This window comes from Plectropomus leopardus, chromosome 16, assembly GCF_008729295.1.
Source record: "Plectropomus leopardus isolate mb chromosome 16, YSFRI_Pleo_2.0, whole genome shotgun sequence".
NCBI classification, from domain to species: Eukaryota; Metazoa; Chordata; class Actinopteri; order Perciformes; family Serranidae; genus Plectropomus; species Plectropomus leopardus.
The window spans coordinates 2,703,421-2,725,099 of NC_056478.1; the positions used below are offsets into that span (position 1 = coordinate 2,703,421).

At 38.0% G+C, this 21,679-nt stretch overlaps 1 protein-coding gene across 1 annotated transcript in view; it reads right to left on the reverse strand.

Moving 5' to 3' along the window:
• Positions 1-21,679, reverse strand: part of LOC121955302 (neurexin-3b) — a 405,202-nt gene that overhangs the window by 273,668 nt on the left and 109,855 nt on the right. The window contains exons 9-10 of the mRNA XM_042503183.1: positions 7,375-7,813; positions 2,169-2,552 (exon numbers count right to left, since the gene is read on the reverse strand). Coding sequence (XP_042359117.1) covers positions 2,169-2,552; positions 7,375-7,813 — 823 coding nt within the window. The remainder of the gene's footprint in view (positions 1-2,168; positions 2,553-7,374; positions 7,814-21,679) is intronic.

Genomic DNA, 21,679 nt, shown 5'->3' on the forward strand with positions numbered 1-21,679 from the left:
AGAGTGTACGGAGCGTTAGGGACACACGGCGTTATGTTTTCTTCCTGTGGGCAGAAGGTCAGCGAGACTCCGAGGCTTGGGTTAGTCTGTTTCTTAGGCAGCAGATTGCTGCATTATTCCCCTTTTGTGCTGATGCATCATGGGAGAGCTACGAAAATAGATAACAACAGTCCCGCTAAGACGAGGTTAACTCAATCAGACAGCTCCGGCTTCTTTACTCTGGAAGTTTAACTCGTTCTCAACAGGACAGGGCAGAACATGTTCTCTACATTATGTACATCCTACAAGAGTTTAATTATTTAGAGGCAGAGTTGCTGTGCAGTTTGAGGTATTTATCCACAGTCAGGGAGTTATGTAAAGCAGATGTCGCCATGTTTTATTATACTGCATCTTTGCTTTAGCTGCCTCAGTCACTGTTTGCTGTGTGAGTTTGGTGAATCTGAACTAATAGTTTTAAATGTAGGAGTCTCACAGTAACGCGGACTAAGTGATCGAGGCAGCTGTAGACCGTCAGCTCCTGTGTTCATGTTCAATCACTGCTTTTCTCAGCGGCGTCTGGAAGACAGAAGTATTTCACCGATGTAAAGAGAGTCCTCACATAAGACTGTGCCGTCTCTGCACGAGAGAGATGCACATACTTTTGAAATTGGTGCTACATGACCAGAAAAAACAGAAAAAAGGAAAAAAGGACACTTTTGCTCAAATGCTAGAAAATCTACCAGAATGCATCAGACCAATAAACGCTCTGCTGGTGACATAATGCGACGCAACTGTGGCCAGCTGCTTCTCCAATTACAGTTAAACGGTAAGCTAAAACATGTTTCTGCAAACATTTGAGGTGAGAAATCTGCAGCTCAGTGACAGAATCTTGGTTTTTTTTTTATCTCTGTTTTTTTGGCCTCTGTTTAAGCAGTATGGCAGCCACTTCCTGTTCACAAACTCTCGCCATTACGGCAAAACAGGGCATTCAAATACGTTTCTGAAAACATTTTAGAAAGATTCAGGCAGCGCAGTAACATAATCTTGATTCACATTCGATCAGCACTGACTAGTTCACTGTTTAATCCAAATTTGATTTGAGTTTTAGAGACAGAGAGGGGCGGGTGTGTCTCTTGATCAGCTGTATCATCTTTGTGTTTGTGTCTTTCCAAACTTCTGATCCATTCGTGATCCGTCAAACTGGGAGCGTGACAACCGCCATCTACTGTACATAAGTACCTCGACCTCACTTTAAAGATCCAAACTGTCCCTTAAAGGCGCATTAACGACACAAGAGGGACGTATATCAGTCCTTCTAATCCAAAATTCACAGACACGGACCCTCTCAAAGTAAGGCACATGTTGATCTCTATTCTTCTTCTGCGTTCTTTAATCATTAACAGCACGTTCTCATCCCGACGGCCTCCTGTAGTCACACTTCCTGCCGGTTGTAACAACCTTCTCTCCGGATACTCATTATTCCTCCTACAACCACGTTCCTTTACACACCTCAAGTTCTTAGGAAAGTACTTAAAGCTCTCCACAGAACCCCTGAAAATCTCTGTAAAATAGTGAGAAAGTGAAGGACAATCTCAACAATAGTCCGATAACATACTCTCCCACAGCTCGCAGTGTCCCTATCTCCGCCGTCTCATAAAAGCTTAATGCGTCCAAGCTCTTAAAATCCAGACAAGGAGAGCCCGATTCACCAGCAGCGAGAGAGAAAGTTCAATTTCACTGCAGAACAAAAAAAAAAGGCTTCGCTTTTCCAAAGCCACTTGGCAGAAAAGTGAAATCCTATTAAATCTTTCAGCAAAGCTTCCATAAATATTGTGAGGGAAGTGTCCCAAGTCACACTTCTGCCTGTCTGCTAAAACAGAGCACTGTCCACTTTGCCTGGAGAGCTACTGTTAGCAGACGGCGGCTACATCCCTGCAGCTTCACCACCATCTTTAGGGCACCAGAACAGATATTTCACTGCTTTATTGTCAGCGTTTTGTAACCTACACAAACACATTGTTAGAAAGTTGAGCACAAATAGATTTCTTAGCACGTAAAAGGAGGACAGCTGCTGCGCCCTCTTTAAAAAATCCTTTAGTAAAAAATCAATAAGCTCTCTGACAAACCCAATAAGATTTTAAAATGATCACTAAAAGAGACAGAGCTCATTGAGCAGAAAGAAGTCTCACCTCTCTCGCAGGTGCTGTCCCAGAAGCCGGTGCCGGTGCAGTCGCAGATGAAGCGGTTCCATCCCTCCTTGCAGACCCCGCTGTTCTTGCAGGGGTTGCTGTCGCACTGTTTCCCCGTCACCTTGCTGCACGACGACTTGATGCCGGTCATATTCTGGGACTGCGCGATCTGCCGGATGTCCTTGCTGCGTCCGTCGATGAACAGATCCCGCACGCAGCCCACGTAGCCGTAGTTGAGCATGGCGGTCCAGAGCTCTGTGGGGAGCACCAGGCCCACCCGGGTCTCGGGCAGACCGCCCAGATAAAGGTCCCCCTCCAGGTCCAAGATCTCATTTTCCCCGCTGGCTGTGAACGGCGTCCGGCGGCTGTTTACTGAGATGATGCCTGGAGGGAGAAAAATCCGTTATTAACCCTCTGAAATATTGATCGACATCACTTTTTTTGTGCAGCGTTCAGACGCCCGTAACAAGTATTTTAACCTTTTAACTGTGAGCAAATTGGTTTGAGTTCTTTTTGAAAGTCTGGAAAAGGGCAAGTAGCAGATTTAATTAGACCCGTTTTCTAATCGTTGGTCTCCCTTTTTCTTTACTTTTTTTTCCAGAGTGCAACTAATTTATATACATTGTTTGTATCTACAGCTGACTTGTGTTGTTGTTTTGTGTAATACTGTGTCTGCGGCCATTTTTTGGTAATACTGTTGTACTGACATAAAGGAAAACATATAATAAAGTGTTAAAAAAAAGTACATTTAATTACACCTGTTTGTTAATTCGTCAGTGTTCCTTATTCTTAACTTTTTTCGTCTAAGAAATTACTCACATTGTTTGTATCCTACAGCTGTTTGTTTGTTTAATACTGCGACCATCTGTCTTTGGACATTTGCTGGAAATACTGTTACACTGTCATAAGGGAAAACATATAAATAAAGCCCTGACAGAAAAAAAGAAGACATTAGTAGATTTTACAATATATTTTTTTGTTCAATTTTTTTTTTTTTTGTTACAATTATCTTAATTACATTTTTATAATGATTTTAAATATGTGTGAGCACTTGGCAGTGGTGTGGTTGGAAAAAAAGTTTAATTTACCATTTACTAGTGCTCTTATCTTTTTCTATTTAGTCTTTTTGTGTTTGTCGGTCCTAATTAATTTTATTTTGTTATTTTTTTTTATTCTGCCTGATGTTCGTTGGGGATTGTGTTATCTATGATGTTTGAAATGTAATAAATTTTATGTTACAAAAAATATTTTACAGAATTAGTATAATTTTTTTAAAATAGTTTTTCAGGTCATTTCGTTTTTTGTAAAAATGGTTTATTTATTTAGGTTTCTATTTTTTTGTTTTTGTGAAGATTTTCAGGTATTTTTTTGGTGTATTTTTTAAAATTAATTTCTTGCTAACATTTGGGTTATTTCTAATAAATAAATGTTTTTAAGATACTAGCCACTCAATGGATTACCTTTGTTTTTTGGCTGGTGAGTGAAGCAAATCTTGCAGCCACTTGCTTATTTTACCACAATGTGTCAGGCACTAATTTCCAACTCTGCTCATTACCTTCTTTTAATGTTTTTGAAAGAAATAAAAGCCAATTGTTCAGCTTTAAAATGGTTAAATACTGGCAGACACTGCAAAATGTACATGCCATGCCATCTACTCTTATCATATATTGTAAAAAGAGGCTGCAGCTCGAGTGAGATAATATCACTGGCTTTGTTGATGTTTTTAAATCAAGTGTCATGTTCAACTATTTAAGTGATCTGCCATATTTTGCTCGCTGCCAGAACGCAGCGCTTGCTTCTGCTAAATTCCTGCAAAACAAGTGACATTTATTGCCCTCAATTTACAGTATGTGGCACGACTGAAAAAGTGACATTTTCAAACTGAATGTGAAACTGACAGCCTCTTTTCTGTTCATCAAAGCGATACAGAGGTGAAAATGACTTAGGTTCTTTGGTAATATTTCAACCAGAGGCTTTTAGAAGTTGGAGGTGAACACGTGCAGAGGCAGATACAAACAGCTCAGCACGGCTGCATCTGTGCTCAGAAGTGGTCTGAGTAGGTGGAGAAGCAAACTCATGTTTAGCAGCCAAAATTGCACCCATCACTGACTTTGTCACACCTTCCTCAGGGGAACTCTGTCAGTGATACAATTACAGAACAAAGGGCAGAAAAAGAAAAGCAGTCAGGAAAAAACAAGCTTGTATCCAACAAATCAAGTTTTCCACCAGAAAAGAAACAACAAATCTTTGTGTGATTTAATAATGTAAACAGCCCCAGGACCACTCAGCAAACAATAATGATTCATTATTAGTATTATAAATATAGTTTTTATTCAGTATATATAATATAATATAATATAATAATATACTCTATGTATTTTTATAAGTAGTAGTGTAGTAAGTTTTTATTAGTTTTTTTTATGATGATAAAAATAAAAATAATTCTAAATATTTTTTATATACATTTTTAAATCTATCTATCTGTCAGTCTCTCTCTCTCTCTCTATATATATATATACATATATCATTTATTATTATAAATATAGTTTTCTTTCAATGATACCTAATAATTCCCTTGCAGCTATTTTTTCAGATCATTTCCTTGTCACCTTTTACTTATTATTTGTGGGTCATTTCTTGCCAAGCTGCTTATTATGTTTTTTCCGGTATTTCTGAAAGAAATGAGTTTTCTCAGGTTTCAGAAGTTGCTTGTGAAAGGTGTCGAAATGCAGCACAGGAAAACTGATGTTGAACCAGGAGTTAAGGGTTAACTTTATTCTCTTTTTGAATAATGTTCTGCACCTTTCCGTCAGCCCTCACTGAGGTCGAGGAAATGTGGCAAACAGATGAAAAGATCACTCATTACACAAACCCCAGAGTCTAAAAAACGGCGTAATAGCAGTTCTCACATTTTCCCGTGTTACATTCACCTTGCAGCCAGACGGAGAGATTGTGGCTGAAGATCTTCGGGCAAAAAAAGAAAAAATTAATTCACTTGCAACTCCTATTAACATTTCACTCAAGCCACAAGTGTGATTATGTCTGGTCTTAACCATCCCTCAGTCTGGTATCCATATATCTGTCTCATTCCTCTTTTTCCCTGCGAAAATCCTACTTTGGGCCGTGCTATCGCACTGGGGGCTGTGCGGGTGATTAATCAAAGCAGCGAGCTCTGACACACGGCTAAATTGGCTGCTCTAACCTGATATATAACACAGGCTGTAGCGCCGACTAACACACCCCGGTCCTCTGGAGAATCCCACCTAATGCAGAGATTGCGTTGGGTTTGGTGCTCAAGGCAACACAAGTTTCTAACCCCTTTCTCTAATATAATCTTCCTCTAATACTTTCTGTGTATTTGGCCGTGTTTTGAGGTCAGAGGACGCACAGATGGAAGGAAGCGAGGGGAAATAGAGTCAACGGCTATCTCCAGAGAAGCATGACTTTATCCCGGCAATAAATCATGGCTGAAATGAATATATTGAGGAAGTCTACATCAGCCGGTGGTTGTGATGCAGGAAACAGCTGAAATAAGCAGTAACATGATTACGACTTTGATTCTTACAGCTGGTGCAGCTCAACTGTGACAGCTACAGTGAGCCTGCAGTGGCATAATTATTCTGAGAGGGTTTTCTTAATTCAAATTTCCATTTCACTACAAATTTCAGTACATTAAACCCAGTTAACCCTTTCTTTCAAAAACATGGGAAAAAGGCAATGAGCAATTTAAGAAATGACCTAAAAATTAGCAAGAAAATTATATTAAAAAAAACTTAGAAATATCAAATAATTCTGTAACATCATTTTAAATATGTAAGTATGATTATTCCAATATAGTTTATAGTGTTTTCAGACACACTTGACGGTGGGAACATGCCCCCGAATTGTTACATTACAGCCTCTTTTGCTGCTGCATTGGTCTCGCTCAATACTGGACCGATGTCAAACAACTGTTGAGCTCATTAGTCATTTAGACAAAAAAAAACATGAGAAAATCATATCTAGTTTAAAAAAAACTACTTGATAAAATAAACAACAAATGACTTTTTATAATAAAAATAACTTTGGATTTTTTTTGCCTATTTTTTCCCTTATAATGAAGGTTTTTTAATTTGAAACAATGAATAATATTTTATCAGAGTCACAGCAGTATTACTGCAGAAAATATTACTAATTCTTCACTATTTTGGGTCATATTGCACGGGAGCGTACCTTTATTTCTCTTGATTACTCTGCGCTGAAGCCGTTTGTCAGTCGCCTTGTCAGCTCTGCCTATAAATTCATATACCGTGTAGCCAAAGGCAACATATTTATAATTGAGCCAGGAGCTCCGTTTCCTGACTGAAGCCATAATGAGTTTGTGTGTGAAAGAGAGAGAGAAATAAATAAAAAAACGTAGCATAAGGAGACCCTGGTGCCTTCTCAAAACACCAAGCTGATCACAGTTTAACCCTTAACCACAAACCCACTGGGGAAAAAAGCAATGAGCAGCAAAAGAAGACATGCCCAAGAAATTAGTGAAGAGTCCAAGACAATTATCTGAAAATTTGTGGAAAAAAATATTTAAAAAATCATTTAAAATAAATGTATAATTATTTTGTAGCATAAATCTGAATATGTATTTCTGATCATAATAAATATATTTGTGTATGTATACATTTTTCCTGTTTTCCCTGGGTATTTTTCCCTTGCTTTTCAAAAATTATTTTCTTAACCTACTAAATTCTTACTGTTTCTGAAACAAGTATTACCAAAGTGCTCACTGCCTTTTTCCATATTTTTTGAAAGAAATCAAACCAATTTGCTCAGAGTTCAGAGGTAAAAACACCTGTAAAAGGCGTCTGCAAGCAGCACAAAAAAAACATCGCTCAAGGTTTCAAAGGGTTAATGTAAGAATTATTGTACTTGTACTTATTTAAAATGAGAAAATAATTATAATATAATAATAATTTGCACTTTTTAAAGGTCATTTCTTGTGTTTTTTTTTTACTTTGAAGATAATTTTCTTGTTATGTTTTACTCATTTCAAATATTTTGGTAATTTCTTGTTAAATTGTTTCAAATTGCCAATTTGCTTTAAAGGGTTAATAATCTGTTATGCTGACGTTAAACAGAAAACAGAAATTGGTAAACTGTGGGATAAAAATCACTGAACTTTCAGTTCTGAATACTTGAAAATGTAAGTTAAGTTTCGCAGTGGCCTTACCTGAGCGTCCGTCCCTCTGGATGTCCACATGGTGCCAGGCGCCGTCGTTGACCTTAGCCTGCGTGGCCTTGACCTTGATGGTGCCGGAGCCCATGTCCAGCAGCAGGTACAGCCCGCCATCCAGCAGCTCCACCGCGAAGAAGTCCACCTTGTTGTTCTTCTGGCCCTTGGCGTCCCGCCGGTCCTGCGGCTTTCCGTGGGTGAAGAGTATCAGTCCGTTGGGTTCGGAGGTGCGGAAGTCGAAGGAGATGGAGCCCACGCGTTTGGTGTTCCACTTGGGCAAAGCCAGGTAAGAGTCGGGCGTCTCAAAGTTGATGGGGTCCAGGGTGGGAACGTTTTCGCACTTGAAGACCACGTCGCCCTGGAGTTTCATCTTAGGGTCCACGATGCGGGCGAGGCGGGAGAGCTCCAGACGGATATCGTTGTTCTTGTAAACCACCTGAGGAAGAAACATACGGGTGTGAGACTTTGCATTTACGTGTTGGAGGATTCACCAGGTCAACCCCAAAACCCGAGACCCAACCTGGGACCTGTACAGAGTCTATTCGATTGCTACGAGTCCTGGGTCCGTTTATCATCATGTGTAAGACCTGAATGTACCCGTGATCAGCGCTGGATTTCTGATGACATATTTCAAATTAGGTTAAAGAATTATTAGAATTTCCATTTTTGCCAGGCAGGCATTTCCCTTTTTTCCATTTTTTTATTATTGATTTTTATTTTTTATTTTATTATTGATGATTATTATTTTTTTCTTCTTTTCTTTTCTACATTTAGTACTAATTTTTATGCTAACTTTGGCGTCATTTTTTCTTTCAGTACTCAGTGCCTTCCTCCAATGTTTTGGAAAGAATAGAGCCAATTTGCTCAGGTTTCAAAGGGTTAATATGTATGCATAGAAAAAACGTGCCACGCATAACAATGTAAAGATGCTCAGTGTGAGTTGTATCTAACAGGGTTGTCTTTTTCATTTAGTTGTTTTCACAACTGTAAGAGATCATTAGCTCGTGCAGTAATGGCTGAAAAATATTTATTTCCATGTGAATGAATTGCACTCCATTGCAAACTATAATATCATGCCATCAAACTCTAGTAATATTACATATTGCCAATTCGTGGACAGCTGGATCGATGAAACTAATATCTTCTAAGGCGTGTGTGGCCCAATTTGTTCCTCAGTCATTTTCTATTTCAACTCCAATTTATCCGAGATGAAAAGGAGATTGTACACAAATGCATCACTGTATTTTTTTTAGATTGAACACCTGCCGACTGAGCCGAGCGTGAGAAACGATGGCTAAATTATAAGCGAGTCGTTCCCGTAATGCTGAACAAACAGCATAGTGAAAACCCAGGAGGGGGATCTGTGACGCCGTGAGAATACACTCAATATTACACCTATTCACCCACAATAAATTTGCTTCAACCCTCGCAATCAACAGAAGTAGAACGCAGCCTCGCATTATAGTCAAATACAACAAAATACCGCAGAAAAAGGAGAGCAGAATATTGTCAATTGGAATCCATTGAGGCGGAAAATTAATGGGTTTTTTTTTCGTTATGTGGAGGAAGACTGGCTTTTTCTGGTATATAGGGCAGTGTGTGCAGGAAACAGCAACACTGTTAGAGGGAGCACAGCTGTCAGCAAACAGATTTTACTGCTGTGGGATTACTGATAATCCTGGAAGATTTGACAGTAAATCAACACAGGTGACCCGAGCGCCGAGGAGGACTGACGGGAGGCGGGGGATGAGAGGGACGAGCTGGTGGGAATAAGGGCAGCAGGAAAGAAGGAAACGGCACGAGAAAGAAAATATGTCAGGAGGCAAATGGAGAGAAAAAGAGGGAGAGATCTTGAAGATTAAACGCTGTGAGTCCAGTGTGTTGTGAACCACTTTCAGAATATGTTGAAGCGTATGTTTGTGTGTGTGTGTTCGTCTGTGTGCAGCACAAACACAATGATGGAGACGTCAATGAGGTTAATGACCACACTTAATCTCCTGAACATGACACACAACGAAATAGGCACCACACATGCTGGCGAGCTCTTAATCTGCTGGTAACACACCACACAATACTGATGACATTCTTATTATTTTAAGCATAAATATAATACATTTCATCAGAGTACGAAGAGTAAGAACTAGGGCTGTTTTAATGTTTTAACCCTTTGAAACCTGAGCAAATTGGTCTAATCTCTAACAAAGACATGGGGAAAAGACAATGAGCAGCTTTACAAGAAAAAACCCAAAAAAAACCAAAAAACAAGAAAAAAGGGTAAAAGCAAATATACAAGAAATTACCAAAAAATCATAATAATAATAATAAATAAAAATAAAAATAAAAATATATATTTTTCCTGTAACATAAAACTACATATAATTACAATGAGGGCTGTTTTTTATTCTTTTTCCTGAATCATAATTTTATTAATTTTTCCATGCCCCCCTGCCCCCTTAAAAAATAATAGTTTTCAGCTCTTTTTCTTGTCACCTTTTATTAATTTTTTGCAATTTCTGTCGCAAGTTGCCCATTCCCCGATGTTTGTGAAATAAATCAAACCAAATTGTTTCAAAGGGTTAAACAGCTCGTAAAAGGCGTCTGAACACAGCACAAGAAAACTGCTGTCGATCCAAATTTCAAAGGGTTAAATATTGACGACTGTTGAGTATTTCCTCAGTTCATCATGCCTGCTGCCATTACTGCAGTGTCAGAGTGGAGCTGAACACACTGACGATGAAAGCATGAATGTTTGGGTCAAACGTGGTCAGCAGTCGCCCACTGCGACAGGCGAGGATAGTCTGTGTGAACGTGGAAGTTATTCAGTCTCAGAGTGCTCCTCTGAAATCAAGTATGACACAGCCTTTGGGGGAAAATAACATTAACTTTGCGCTGCTGTCCAACCCCGTAATTAATTAGTAGGCTAATTTAACCCAGCAGGAATTAGCTTGTGATTAATATCATCAAGTTCTATAGTTTCTTGCATTGTCTTCAGAAGAAATGTATCATTTTTTTGAAAAATGGAGTTATTGTCGATGTGGAATTTCGGGTTTGCGTGGGCACACTGGTCAGTCTTCAGTGGTCAAAGGTCAAGTCTTTGGTGGCACTCAGAATGTGACCGAAACATGAAGAATTAGTGGAGGTTTATTAAAGTAACAGAGGCTGGGGTTGAAGCCTCGTTTTGAAGCTCACCATTCGAGCAGCAAAAAAAACAACAAAAAAAACAGAAGGTCTTTTCTGTGTTGTAAAAAGACAAATATTTGCTGAAAAGTTTTTTTTGATTTAAATGTTTATATTAATGTAATTTTGTGATTTAAATGGCTGCTCTTTTATGGTAAAAACATAATCCAGATTATTTTGATAAATACTAAAGTCACAACTGTCTAAAACAAGAACTCACTGGCTTTAGAAACATCATGTATTTATTAATTTTTAAAAAGTCTTTTTTTAACAGTGGATTTTCTTGAACTTTACAAAATTATTCAACTGAATTACAAATACAACTCAAGGTAAAAAATATATAATGATGTAAAAATATTAACACAACAAAAGGAAGTGCACTGCTGGCAGAGGAGCCTTGGACTACCATTACTCTGAAAACCATGGATGGGAATTATTTAAAAGATATTATATTTAAATATTAATTAAATTCTCTTTCTCTCTGTTGGTCTTAAGTCCTAGCAACTTGTTATTTTTTGTCTAAAGCTAGGATTCATCTAAAATGTCAGAAAATAGTTGTTGTGTTGTTTATAAAAACAAAGATTTTCAGTTCTTCAAGCAGAATTTTAGCAGAATTGAGAATCTGTAACGTGAGAATGTTTGGCATTTCTGCTTAAAAAAAAGCCAAACAATTAAATACTTATCAAAATAGTTGTTGATTTGTCTTTTTGTCAGTCAAATAACTGACTGATCAACAAATCAGTTCCACTTTACAGGGATGTTTCCAGGACTGAATCAGAAAACAGCAGCCTCGATGCTGCAGCGGCTGCAACATTTGAGTCTGCTAAGCATGCTAATACGAGTCATGGCTTGAGGGCCTCTGATCTTTTCTTTGTATGTGATTATCAGCTAACCTCTAGATATGAGAGAAAATGAAGGCCTGATCTTGTTCTCTGATTTTTGTCAATCAGTAGCAGCAGCAACATTTTGACTTCAAGCTACCAAAACAAATGTCATATTCAATGGACTTCCTGAAATTATGATAAACATCAAATAAAAAAACAGGGATGATTTTGAAAATATCTCACAGAAATGTTGCCCCATAGCTCAAAAGCTTTAACCAACGTTATTGATGTCTCTGAAAAAGTGATGTTTTTATGTATTTTCTTCTGAAGCCAAATACCTTGTATTCCACTTTCAGTGAGCTTTCAGACTACTCTTGGGCAAAAGAACCAACTGAATATTACATGAAAGGAGAAAGAGAGAAGAAAAAGATGCTTTAATACTGCTCATTTGCAATGTACAACATTTTTGAACAGTGCTGTGATGGTCACTGTGTAGCTCTTAGATGTAAATCGCTCCAACTTGCCAAAGTTCAAAGGCACTCTGTCTCTGTCTTTGAGACATATGAAGCAGAATTTTCGAGATCTGAAAATCATAGTTAAGATCTGTGACACCACACAAGCTCTCCATCAGAACCACAACAGGTTGTCCTCATACAACAACTAGAAATACAGCCATGCGGTTTTGTATCTTTGTGTGCCAGTCAAGCTGCAGTTAGAGTTTTAAATCCATATCTGTGAAAACATGAATGCCTCACATACATCTACTCAGTATCTGATTAAATGTCTTCCCTTTTGTTTCTGATGATGAGTAATGACTAGAAAAGAGTTTTTGAGAAACATTATGATGTCAGAGTGAGGCTGACCTTTGACCTTTTGGATAGAAAATGCCATCACTTCAACATTTTACCCTATTAGACATTTGTGTGAAATTTTGTTTGACATTGTCATTTGAATTCTTGAATTATGGCCAAAAACATGTTTTGTGAGGTCACAGTTAGCTCGACTTCAATCACCAGATTCTAATCAGTTCATCATTGAGTCCAAGTGGACGTTTGTGTCCAATTTAAAGAAATTTCGTGACAATTTTCTTGAGAAATCAGGTTTACGAGAATGAGACAGATGCAAGGTCGAAGTGACCTTTGACCACCAAAGTCTAATCAGTTTATCATTAATTCCAAGTGAAAAAAATCCCTCAAAGTGGTCTTGAAATATTGCGTTCACAAGAATCAGACAGATGTAAAGTACAAGTGACCTTTTACCTATGACCAATAAAAAGTAGTCTGGTCATTCTTCAAGTGATCGCTTGTGCCAAATTTGAACAAATTCCCTTCAGGTGTTCTTGAGATACTATGTTCATGAATGAGAATGAGATGGATGCATGGTCACAGTAATCTTGACCTTTGGCAACCAAACTCATTTCAGTTCATCCTTGAGTGCAAGTAAATGCAAAATCTGAAAAAAATCCCTCAAGTTGTTTGTGAAAAAAAGAGGCAGAAGAGGTCACATTGACCTTGACCTTTGACCTATGACAACCAAAATCTGATCATTTCAACTGTAAGTTCAAGTGGAAGTTTGTGCAAAATTTAAAGAAATTCCCTCTATATATTCTTGAGATATGACATTCACAAGAATGAAACAAATGCTTGGTCAAAGTAATTTAGACCTATGACCGCCAAAATCATAACAGTTCAACCTTGAGTCCAAGTGAACAATTTTGCCAAATTTGAAAAAAATTCCCTTGAGTTGTTTGTGAGATGTCAAGTTCACAAGAATGGGGCACAAGAGGTCAAAACAACCTTGACCATTGACCTGACAGCTAATATGTAATCAATTCATGACTGATTCAAAGTGGAAGTTTGTGCCAAATTTGAAAAACATTCCTTGTGACGTTCTGAGATTCACAAGAATGAGATATACTAAGTCACAGTGACCTTGACATTTGACCCATGACCACCAAAATCGAATCTTTCTATCACTGTGTCCAAGTGGACGTTTGTGCCAAATCTGAAGAAAGGGACGGACGTTTGAACAACCCAAAAACATGATGCACTCAGCTGTGGCTACTGTCGGTGCAGAGGTTTAAAAATCGTCGCTCTCTGTCTCAGTTTTCTTGACAGTCTAAAGTCTTTATAAACTCTCCCAGGCACTGCAATGTTATTCTGGGACGTACTTATCGTACAATCAGCCGGCTCCCGATCTGTTTTGGGATTATGATTTTGTCTGTTCTGCTGCAGGCTGATCAATAAGGTAATAGAAATGATGCCATAAAAGAGGAACTGGCTGCTGCGGCTTTGTGTACCTCATCCCTTCCTTTGTTATGGCTGTGCTTTGCTACGCTATCCTTTCGGTCTATCAGCAGCCTTATGGGGCCCATTCATAATGCACGCACAGGGGACTGTAACGACTCCATAAAGCCCAGATCCTCCATCTCAGCTCCAGGATGGCGTATTGATTGGGCCCTGGTAAGGGTGAGGGAAGGGCAGCTGGGTGGAAGCGTGCCTGCACGCACACACGCACGCACGCACGCACGCACGCACGCACGCACGCACGCACGCACGCACACACACAAACACACACACACACACACACACACACACTCTCCTCCCTAATCTACTTCAGATCAGTGCTCATGTCCTCTTGGCCCCGGCCACAGCTGCTGTCAGCTCATGATTTAGCTCCAGTGTTAATGAAGAAGCGGGTAATTCCACTGAAGTGGAGTGAAGATACACACAAAACAAGGTGCTCGTGAAGCTTCGCACAGGGAAGACTCAAACACATACACAAAAATTTGATTTGTGCAAATATGTATAATTCACACACAGAAACATGATAACATACAGTATCTGCTTAGTACAGATCAATGTGGCAACTGTGGGTAAATATATTGATGAGAAAACTGGATGAGTGACAACACGAGAGAGAATATTCAGTTTAACTACCTTATTACAATGACACATGAATATGAATAACCCTTTATGAGGCTTATCCTAGTTATGAACATATCATATATGGTGTTTACATGAGCACAGGTTATTCACAACCTGTACACGTAAAATGCTGCTTACATGCTGTACATTTATATAAAAATATATATATGTATGTAAAGATTTTCTCTATTTTCTCTTTTACGTGTTCAAATTCAAATCAAATCATTTTTTATTTATTTATTTATCTGTTTCCCAATATATTGACCTTTCAGTGGTCCAGGGAGGATGGGCTCTGTGTGCTTAAATGTTTGTGTGTATATTTATCAAAAAAACATATTACGCCTGGGGTGAAAAAAACCCCACCCAAAATAAAACAAATAAACAAACAAACAAACAACACTCTGTATCACTTAATACTGTTATGGGGGCTAGTAGGAGAATAATATGCTGTTTGTGATTTGGGTGAAATGGTCCTTTAATGCTGCAGAATTAGCTCAGGCAGGCAGTTTCGGCTGTGCCACATGATCCACTATTCATTGCGACACATACAGTACCCTGTCAGACACACAGACACACAGACACACACACACACACACACACACACACACACACACACACACACAGAGTGAGGTGCTCCTTTCAGTCTGTCTCATGAACTTGCTCCTTCCCTCCCTGCTGCTGCCACACAGCTCAAAATACCAACAGCTGCCTCTACAGCTACGATCCCTCCTTCACCCCAAACACACTACGATGTTGTAGCGTCTAATTGTAGGGCTCCACATGGAGGGAGAGTCTGCCTCCATCACTAATCATCACATCTAATTTAGTGTGTTAAGATGTACGCATTGCGGGGAGCGACGAGCGAGCGCTTCGGCAGAAAATGTCAACTATTTATTTATAGGCTTTTTTTTTTCTCAATAAATCTGTCTCACAAGTTGTCAGGCTGAAACAGAACAGCTGAACATGGCAGCATATGCACTGCATTTAAATTTAACATTAACCCATTCAGACCTGAAGCTACATAACTTTTCTTGTGCTGCTCAGACGCCTTTCACAAGTATGTAAACCTCTGAACCCTAAAATTAAAGTGATTTCTTTCAAAAAAATATGGGGAAAAAGGCAATGTGTAACTTCGTTAGAAATGTTCCACAAATTGCAAGAAATTAGTAGATTTAGAAAATGATTTTCAAAAAGCTAGGAGGGAAAAACAGTATTTATAATGATCATAATTACATGTTTAAAATTATGTTTCAAGTTATTAGAATTATTCATTATTATTAATTAATTATTAATCATTATTATTGTTATTTAAGATAATTTTAAGCACTTTTAGCACAAAATGTTATTTTATTTTAAAATTTTCAGGTAACTTTCCTGAAAAAAAAAAAAAAAATTTTTTATTTTTACTATAATTTTAAAGCACTTCTTCCAGGTCATCTCCTTGTCCTTTTTAAAAGATATATTTTTCTCTTATTTTTTATCTTATCTTTTTTATTTCATTTTGTTTTGTTTTGTTTTATTTCTTGACTAATATAAAGGTAATTTACTTTTTACCTTTTTTTCCCGCTTATTGTCTTTTTTGCATGTTTTTGGAACAAAAAAAAAAATTCTCCGATTTCAAAGGGTTAACTGCAGTCTTAGATTCATCAGCATATATAACATTGCATATTTAATTCAAAATTAAATATACAATTTGTTTGTTCTGAAACCAGTGAGAAAATTTCCTTCATTTTTTGAGGCTACTTCCAAACCACTGCTGCCGTTCATATGGTCATCCATAGACATGCACTCTGATCTAATCTTATCCACAGCTCTCCTCCTCTCCGCCCAGCGTCCAGGACCTTGACTAGCTCAGCACTAATCTTCAAGTTCATAAGCTCATCGACTTCCAGCTCTCCCGTGTTGTTGTTCGAATACTAAATCCAAATCAGTTGAGCCAGTGCTGCGGTTCACACCAAAATTTGGAATTAATTTTAATCTCATGTTGGTCTTGGCTGAAACACCGTCGGCCCTCAGCAAATCTCACCACGCTTTTATCTTCACAGTGTGAATGGAAGAAAAGTTTGCTGCCGGACATGTTATTGACTTCTGAGCACTACTGCATCCATAACACTATACTTCTTTCATCGTATAACTGATAAAGTACTGCAGGATTGTACTGTTTGACTCGTATCACAGGGAGTGTCCCTCAGCTGCTAAAGTGGTTTGTAGGCTTCAGTTTTTGTTCATTGTCTTTATTGTCTAATTTATCTTCAGGTACTTAAAGGTCCAGAGTGTAAGATTTAGGGGGATTTAGTGGAATTAAGCTTAACTTCTCCCGGGCAGAATTCCTTCAGTGTTCATTGTCTAGATGTTTTTTACCAGGAGCTAAATTATTAAACAGATTTGGTGATTAAAACCGGTAAACACAGGATGAAGCAATTTCACATTAAAAACGGTGTTTTCCTGAAGGGGGCTTCTAACAACAGTGGCCACAGTGTGAAAGTCTCGCTCTCGAGTCAGGGTTTGGTTTGTCCCTTTTGGGCTACTGTAGAAACATGGTGGTGCAACATGGCGATCTTCATAAACAAGGACAACAAATGACTATTCTAAGGTAATGAAAACATTCTGATTTTCAGGTGATTATACACAGCTAAGATAATCGGTATCGATTTTCTCATCTAATTCTGGGACAGGAATAAAAAATATATTTCCTGAAGTGTTAAACTATTTATATAAACTTAGCCAACAAAATATGTTCCAGACTGTTTTCATGAAGGACTTTTGACACTGCAGGAATAGAAAAAGTTCCCCAATGAAAACAAGCAAATGTTCCTACAGCAGTATTTTGATTTTCTAGCAAATGCAGTAAATTAAATAATTAGGTCACCATTGTGTAACTGTGAGGAGAGCAGACTGAGAACTGTATGTGTTTAATTTCCTGGAGAAATTTAGTTTAACATCAAACCAAAGTAGTATAATAAGTAGAAACTGCAAAGTGTGACTGCAGAGAGAATGTGTGAGCTTGTCTTCTACATTTATTTTATCTATAATAAGCAAAGGTCAAACAATAGATCTCCAAAAAAAGGGATGATATGATGTTTGTTTTAAGATGCATCTTTTCAAAAGACTAAAAAAGTTCTGAGTTTGTCAACAGAAACATCCCTCTTATGTTTTTAGAAATTGTGCTCCGTGGGTTACTGACTCTAGAATTTAAAAATATCTTTCAGCAATTATTTCTTGTGGGATTATGTAACGGTAGGTGATAATTCAGGATATAACTTTGAGTTAAGGTGTCACCTGAAGCCAAATCCTGCAAACAAACATCATCAGCCTGTAGGAGGGGTGAGAGTGAGAGGTGAAGGCATCCCATTAAAGTCTGAGGTTTGTACCCATCCATCACTGTTTGGCCCTCCGAGGGGACATTAGAAAAAAAAAGTAAAATAATTAAAAGGACAGGGTGACATTTGCATTCGTATCGGAGGGGAAAACAGGCGTCGCCTCAACATGCTGTGGTGACTAACACAAAACCGATGACGACAATGTTCCTCTCAAAATGCCAAATGTTGGTCTCTTGCCCTCTCTCCTCTTCTTCACACTCACTCATCACTCTCTTGATCTCCGTCCATATATCAGTAGTTTTCCATCTCCTACCTGCTGACATTCACCTCACCTGCACCTGTCCCCTCCTACACCCTGTCACACACCTCCTGCCCTCAGATACTCATCATCTTTCTGTCCTTCCACCTCCTGCACGCAGCTCCTCCTCCCTCAGCAGCGATGACAGCGCCGGCCGCCCCCACAGCCTGACACAACTTATCACCGCACTCACTGAAAACTCACAAACTAATCTCATTTTAGAAGTCTGTCAAACTGACTGCCTCCGTAAAGATGAGTCGATATCAGCTTTAATTTATGTTAATTTCATTCCTAATTGTTGGCTTACTTAAATTTTAGTTATATTTATTTAATTTTGTGAAATTGTTGCAAATTAAAATGATGAGTGAATTAATTTGTTTTTTCTAAGTGATAGCAACTTAAGTTTTTAAGTAAAGCAATTTAAACTGACTAAACAAAACAGTTTTGCACTTTGAAATCTGACAAGTTGATTTTACTTTAAAAAAATCTAGGAAACTTGTTCCCTTGAAAAATGTAAGTAAATAAATTCTTAATTTGTGTTAATTTCATACCTAATTGTTGGTTTGATTCATATTTTGTCTATTTACTTAATCTTGCAAAGTTTTTGCAACTTAAAAATGACGAGTGCATTAGCTTGTTTTATATAAGTGACAGCACCTTAAGTTTTTAAGGAAAGCAATTTAAACTGACTAAACTAAACAGTTTTACACTTTGAAAAAATCTAGGAAAACTACTTCCCTTGAAAAATCTAAGTAAATAATTTATGTTTATTTCATACGTAATTGTTGGTCTACTTAAATTTTATTCGTATTTGCTTTATTTTGCAAAGCTGTTCGAAATTTAAAAATGATAGCAACTTCAGTTTTTAAGTGAAGCAAGTTAAATGGACTAAATTTAAGAGTTTTATAAACTGTAAATATAACTATAAATATAACTATCAAGCTTAATATATGTTTACTTTATATCTTATTGTTAGGTTTATTTAAAATTTTATTAAATTTACTTAATGAATGTGAAGTTATTACATTTTAAAAATGGCATGTATAATTAACCTTTCAAAGTTTTATCAATGTCAGTGTTTTATATATCTTTGTATTGCTGATGGCAACTGAGTCACAAAACAAAAGTTTAAAAAACAAAACTCGCAGATCTCCAAACTTCATCATAAGCAAAATCTTCTTTGTGATGATTAAGTTAAGTCAGGGTAACCTGATTTGCTTAAGTTGCCATCATTTAGAAAGACAAGTTCATTTTACTTGTCATTTGTATTTTTTGTGAAGTCAACTTATGACTTCACAAAATAAAGTGAATATAACTACATTTTAAGTAAACCTTACAGATATATATAAAGTAGGGCGGTCAGTGTTAACCCATTAATCGTGGTGTGGTTAATGTCCATATATAATGTTTTTTTTGGGGGGGGGGGTTTAAAATACGTTAATTTCCGGTCGACACACCAAAGTTCATGTCTGGCGATGTTGAAAAAGGCATGACTATTTAACAGGGGTCCCTTGACCTCTGACCTCATGATGTCTAAATGAAAGTGTGTTCTGTGGGTTCTCCACGAGTCTCCCCTTTGCAGACATGCACACTTGTCCTTGCTAGTCCCATTCAGTTTTTTGCAGTCTTTTGATTGCTAATCAAGACAATCTGGTAAGAACTGCTTTACCTTGTTTCAAATGGTTTTGAAATGCAAACTAATGGAATTGAACACATAAGAAATGCAATCAGTCTTGATTAACTATAGAAATTATAATTGTTTTATAGCCCTAATACAGAGGAAACATAATGTAAGAATAATTTTGTTTACTTAACCTTTGCCAAGAAATCGGTTAACTAGATTTTTTTCAAAGTAAGATGAACTTGTCAGGTTTTACAGTGCAGCTCCAGTGTCACCTCGGGTACCCTGTGACACTGCGAGGAGGGGCTGGATGGCGTGAGAGTGTGTGTGGGGGGGTTGGGGGGTTGCAGAAGGCGCTGCAAACATCAGGCTGACCGGAGAGTGAGCCGGGGCGGCTGCCCACTGGCCCCTCTGTCACGTGACAGCCCACATGGCAAAACACACGCGTAGGCTTGACGTGTGTGTGTATGGATGACATCCCATGTAGCCTTTGGGGGCAGATGAGTGCAGTGGAGACTGAATGAGAGAGAGGGGCTGTGATGGCAGCACGCAGCATCTCTTTTGTGAGAGAAAAGAAGGCTTGCTGCAGCCTCCATCAGCTTATTCATCAGCACCAAGTGATGCACCTTTTTTTTTCTTTAGCAAACAAACCAATATGTACTAACATTCCTGCTTCTGTAGCATTTAAAGCACTCCAGCCAGACATTAAACACACAGTCAGACAGAAATACTGACGCACTGTGATCTGAGCAATGGGCCAAACAAAACTGACTCACTCCCTCATCTGGGGATATTGAATCCAAAGGAGGAGGTGGAGGGGGCAGGAAGGAATAAATATGGCGTATGAGAGCAAAACAGAAGCAGAGAGACAAAGAGATGATGCATACGGAGCACATGTAGGTGAAAGAATAGATTCGCATAAAAAACAGAAAGACACCTCAAACGACAGCAGGAGAGATGAATGAACGGACGTGCGAGGGGGAGATCACGCAGCCGGTTGTGAGCAGTTTGCATAGTCCTGGGTAGCAGCTGGCATCGTGCCTGCTTAATGGAGCTACGTATGATGAACAGTTGAGGATCGCACAATACTACCACTAACAGACCACATGGTGAATCACCTCCGTGATTCTGTCCACCAAACGCGCTCTCTCTCTCAAGGGCCAACTCATGCTGAGTCACACTTGTTGGGATAATAATGGAAACACATGGAGGATACAACTGCCTCTGCAGCGCGGAGCGTGTTGAAACATACATTGACGTTAATGCATCTGCGTCCTTAAAGGGATTGTTCTGAGCTTTTGAAGTGGGGTTGTGTGAGGTGTTATCCATCGTCAGAGTACTTTTCTGTTATTTTAAAGATACTTAGTCATTATTTTTGAGATGCCAAGTCATTATTTCAAGAGACTGTCATTATTTTGCTACATTAAGTCATTATTTCAGTATAACAAGTCATTATTTCGAGATATTCTCATTATTTTGAGATACAAAGTCATTATTTTGAGATCCTAAGTCATGAAAATATTAAAATATATGCATTAAATATTAGTACTCCTGTCTGCCTCTCCGAACTTATTTATTGACTGCTGTCTACTGTTTGTAATACATCTACTAAATACATTATTCAATCCAAAAAAACTATCCCTTTAAAGCTCTACTAATCAATATTTTAAGTAAGGTTAGTACAGTTCATTTTTAAATATAGCACCTTTGAAAACCTAGTTAAAAAGTGGTTAAAAAAGAGGTTAAACTGACCAAATGCGTAAAAAGGTCATTTTTAGTGAATTATGAGAGAATGACAACGACTGACTCTGTAGTTCCATTCAGCACCACAGAGCATTTTAGCATCTTTCAGCTCATTGTTTTGGTTTTGTGGAGTGCAAATTTGCTATTTTAATTCAGTCTCATCAACCTCATTTCCAGCTGTGCGGGCAGCTGTTTTCAGACAAAAGCCTTGTTTATTTCAAGGACAGAAAAAAGGTAAATATTTTGTGAATATCACGAAAGATTTAGCAGCTCAGGAGCTGGATTTATTTTCTCAGAGGTTGGTGGGGACCAAAACAGAGCAATTTTTAAAAATTTTTAGGTAATCAAAAATGTATCTATTTATTCTATTTATTTCATTTTCTTTTATTTTG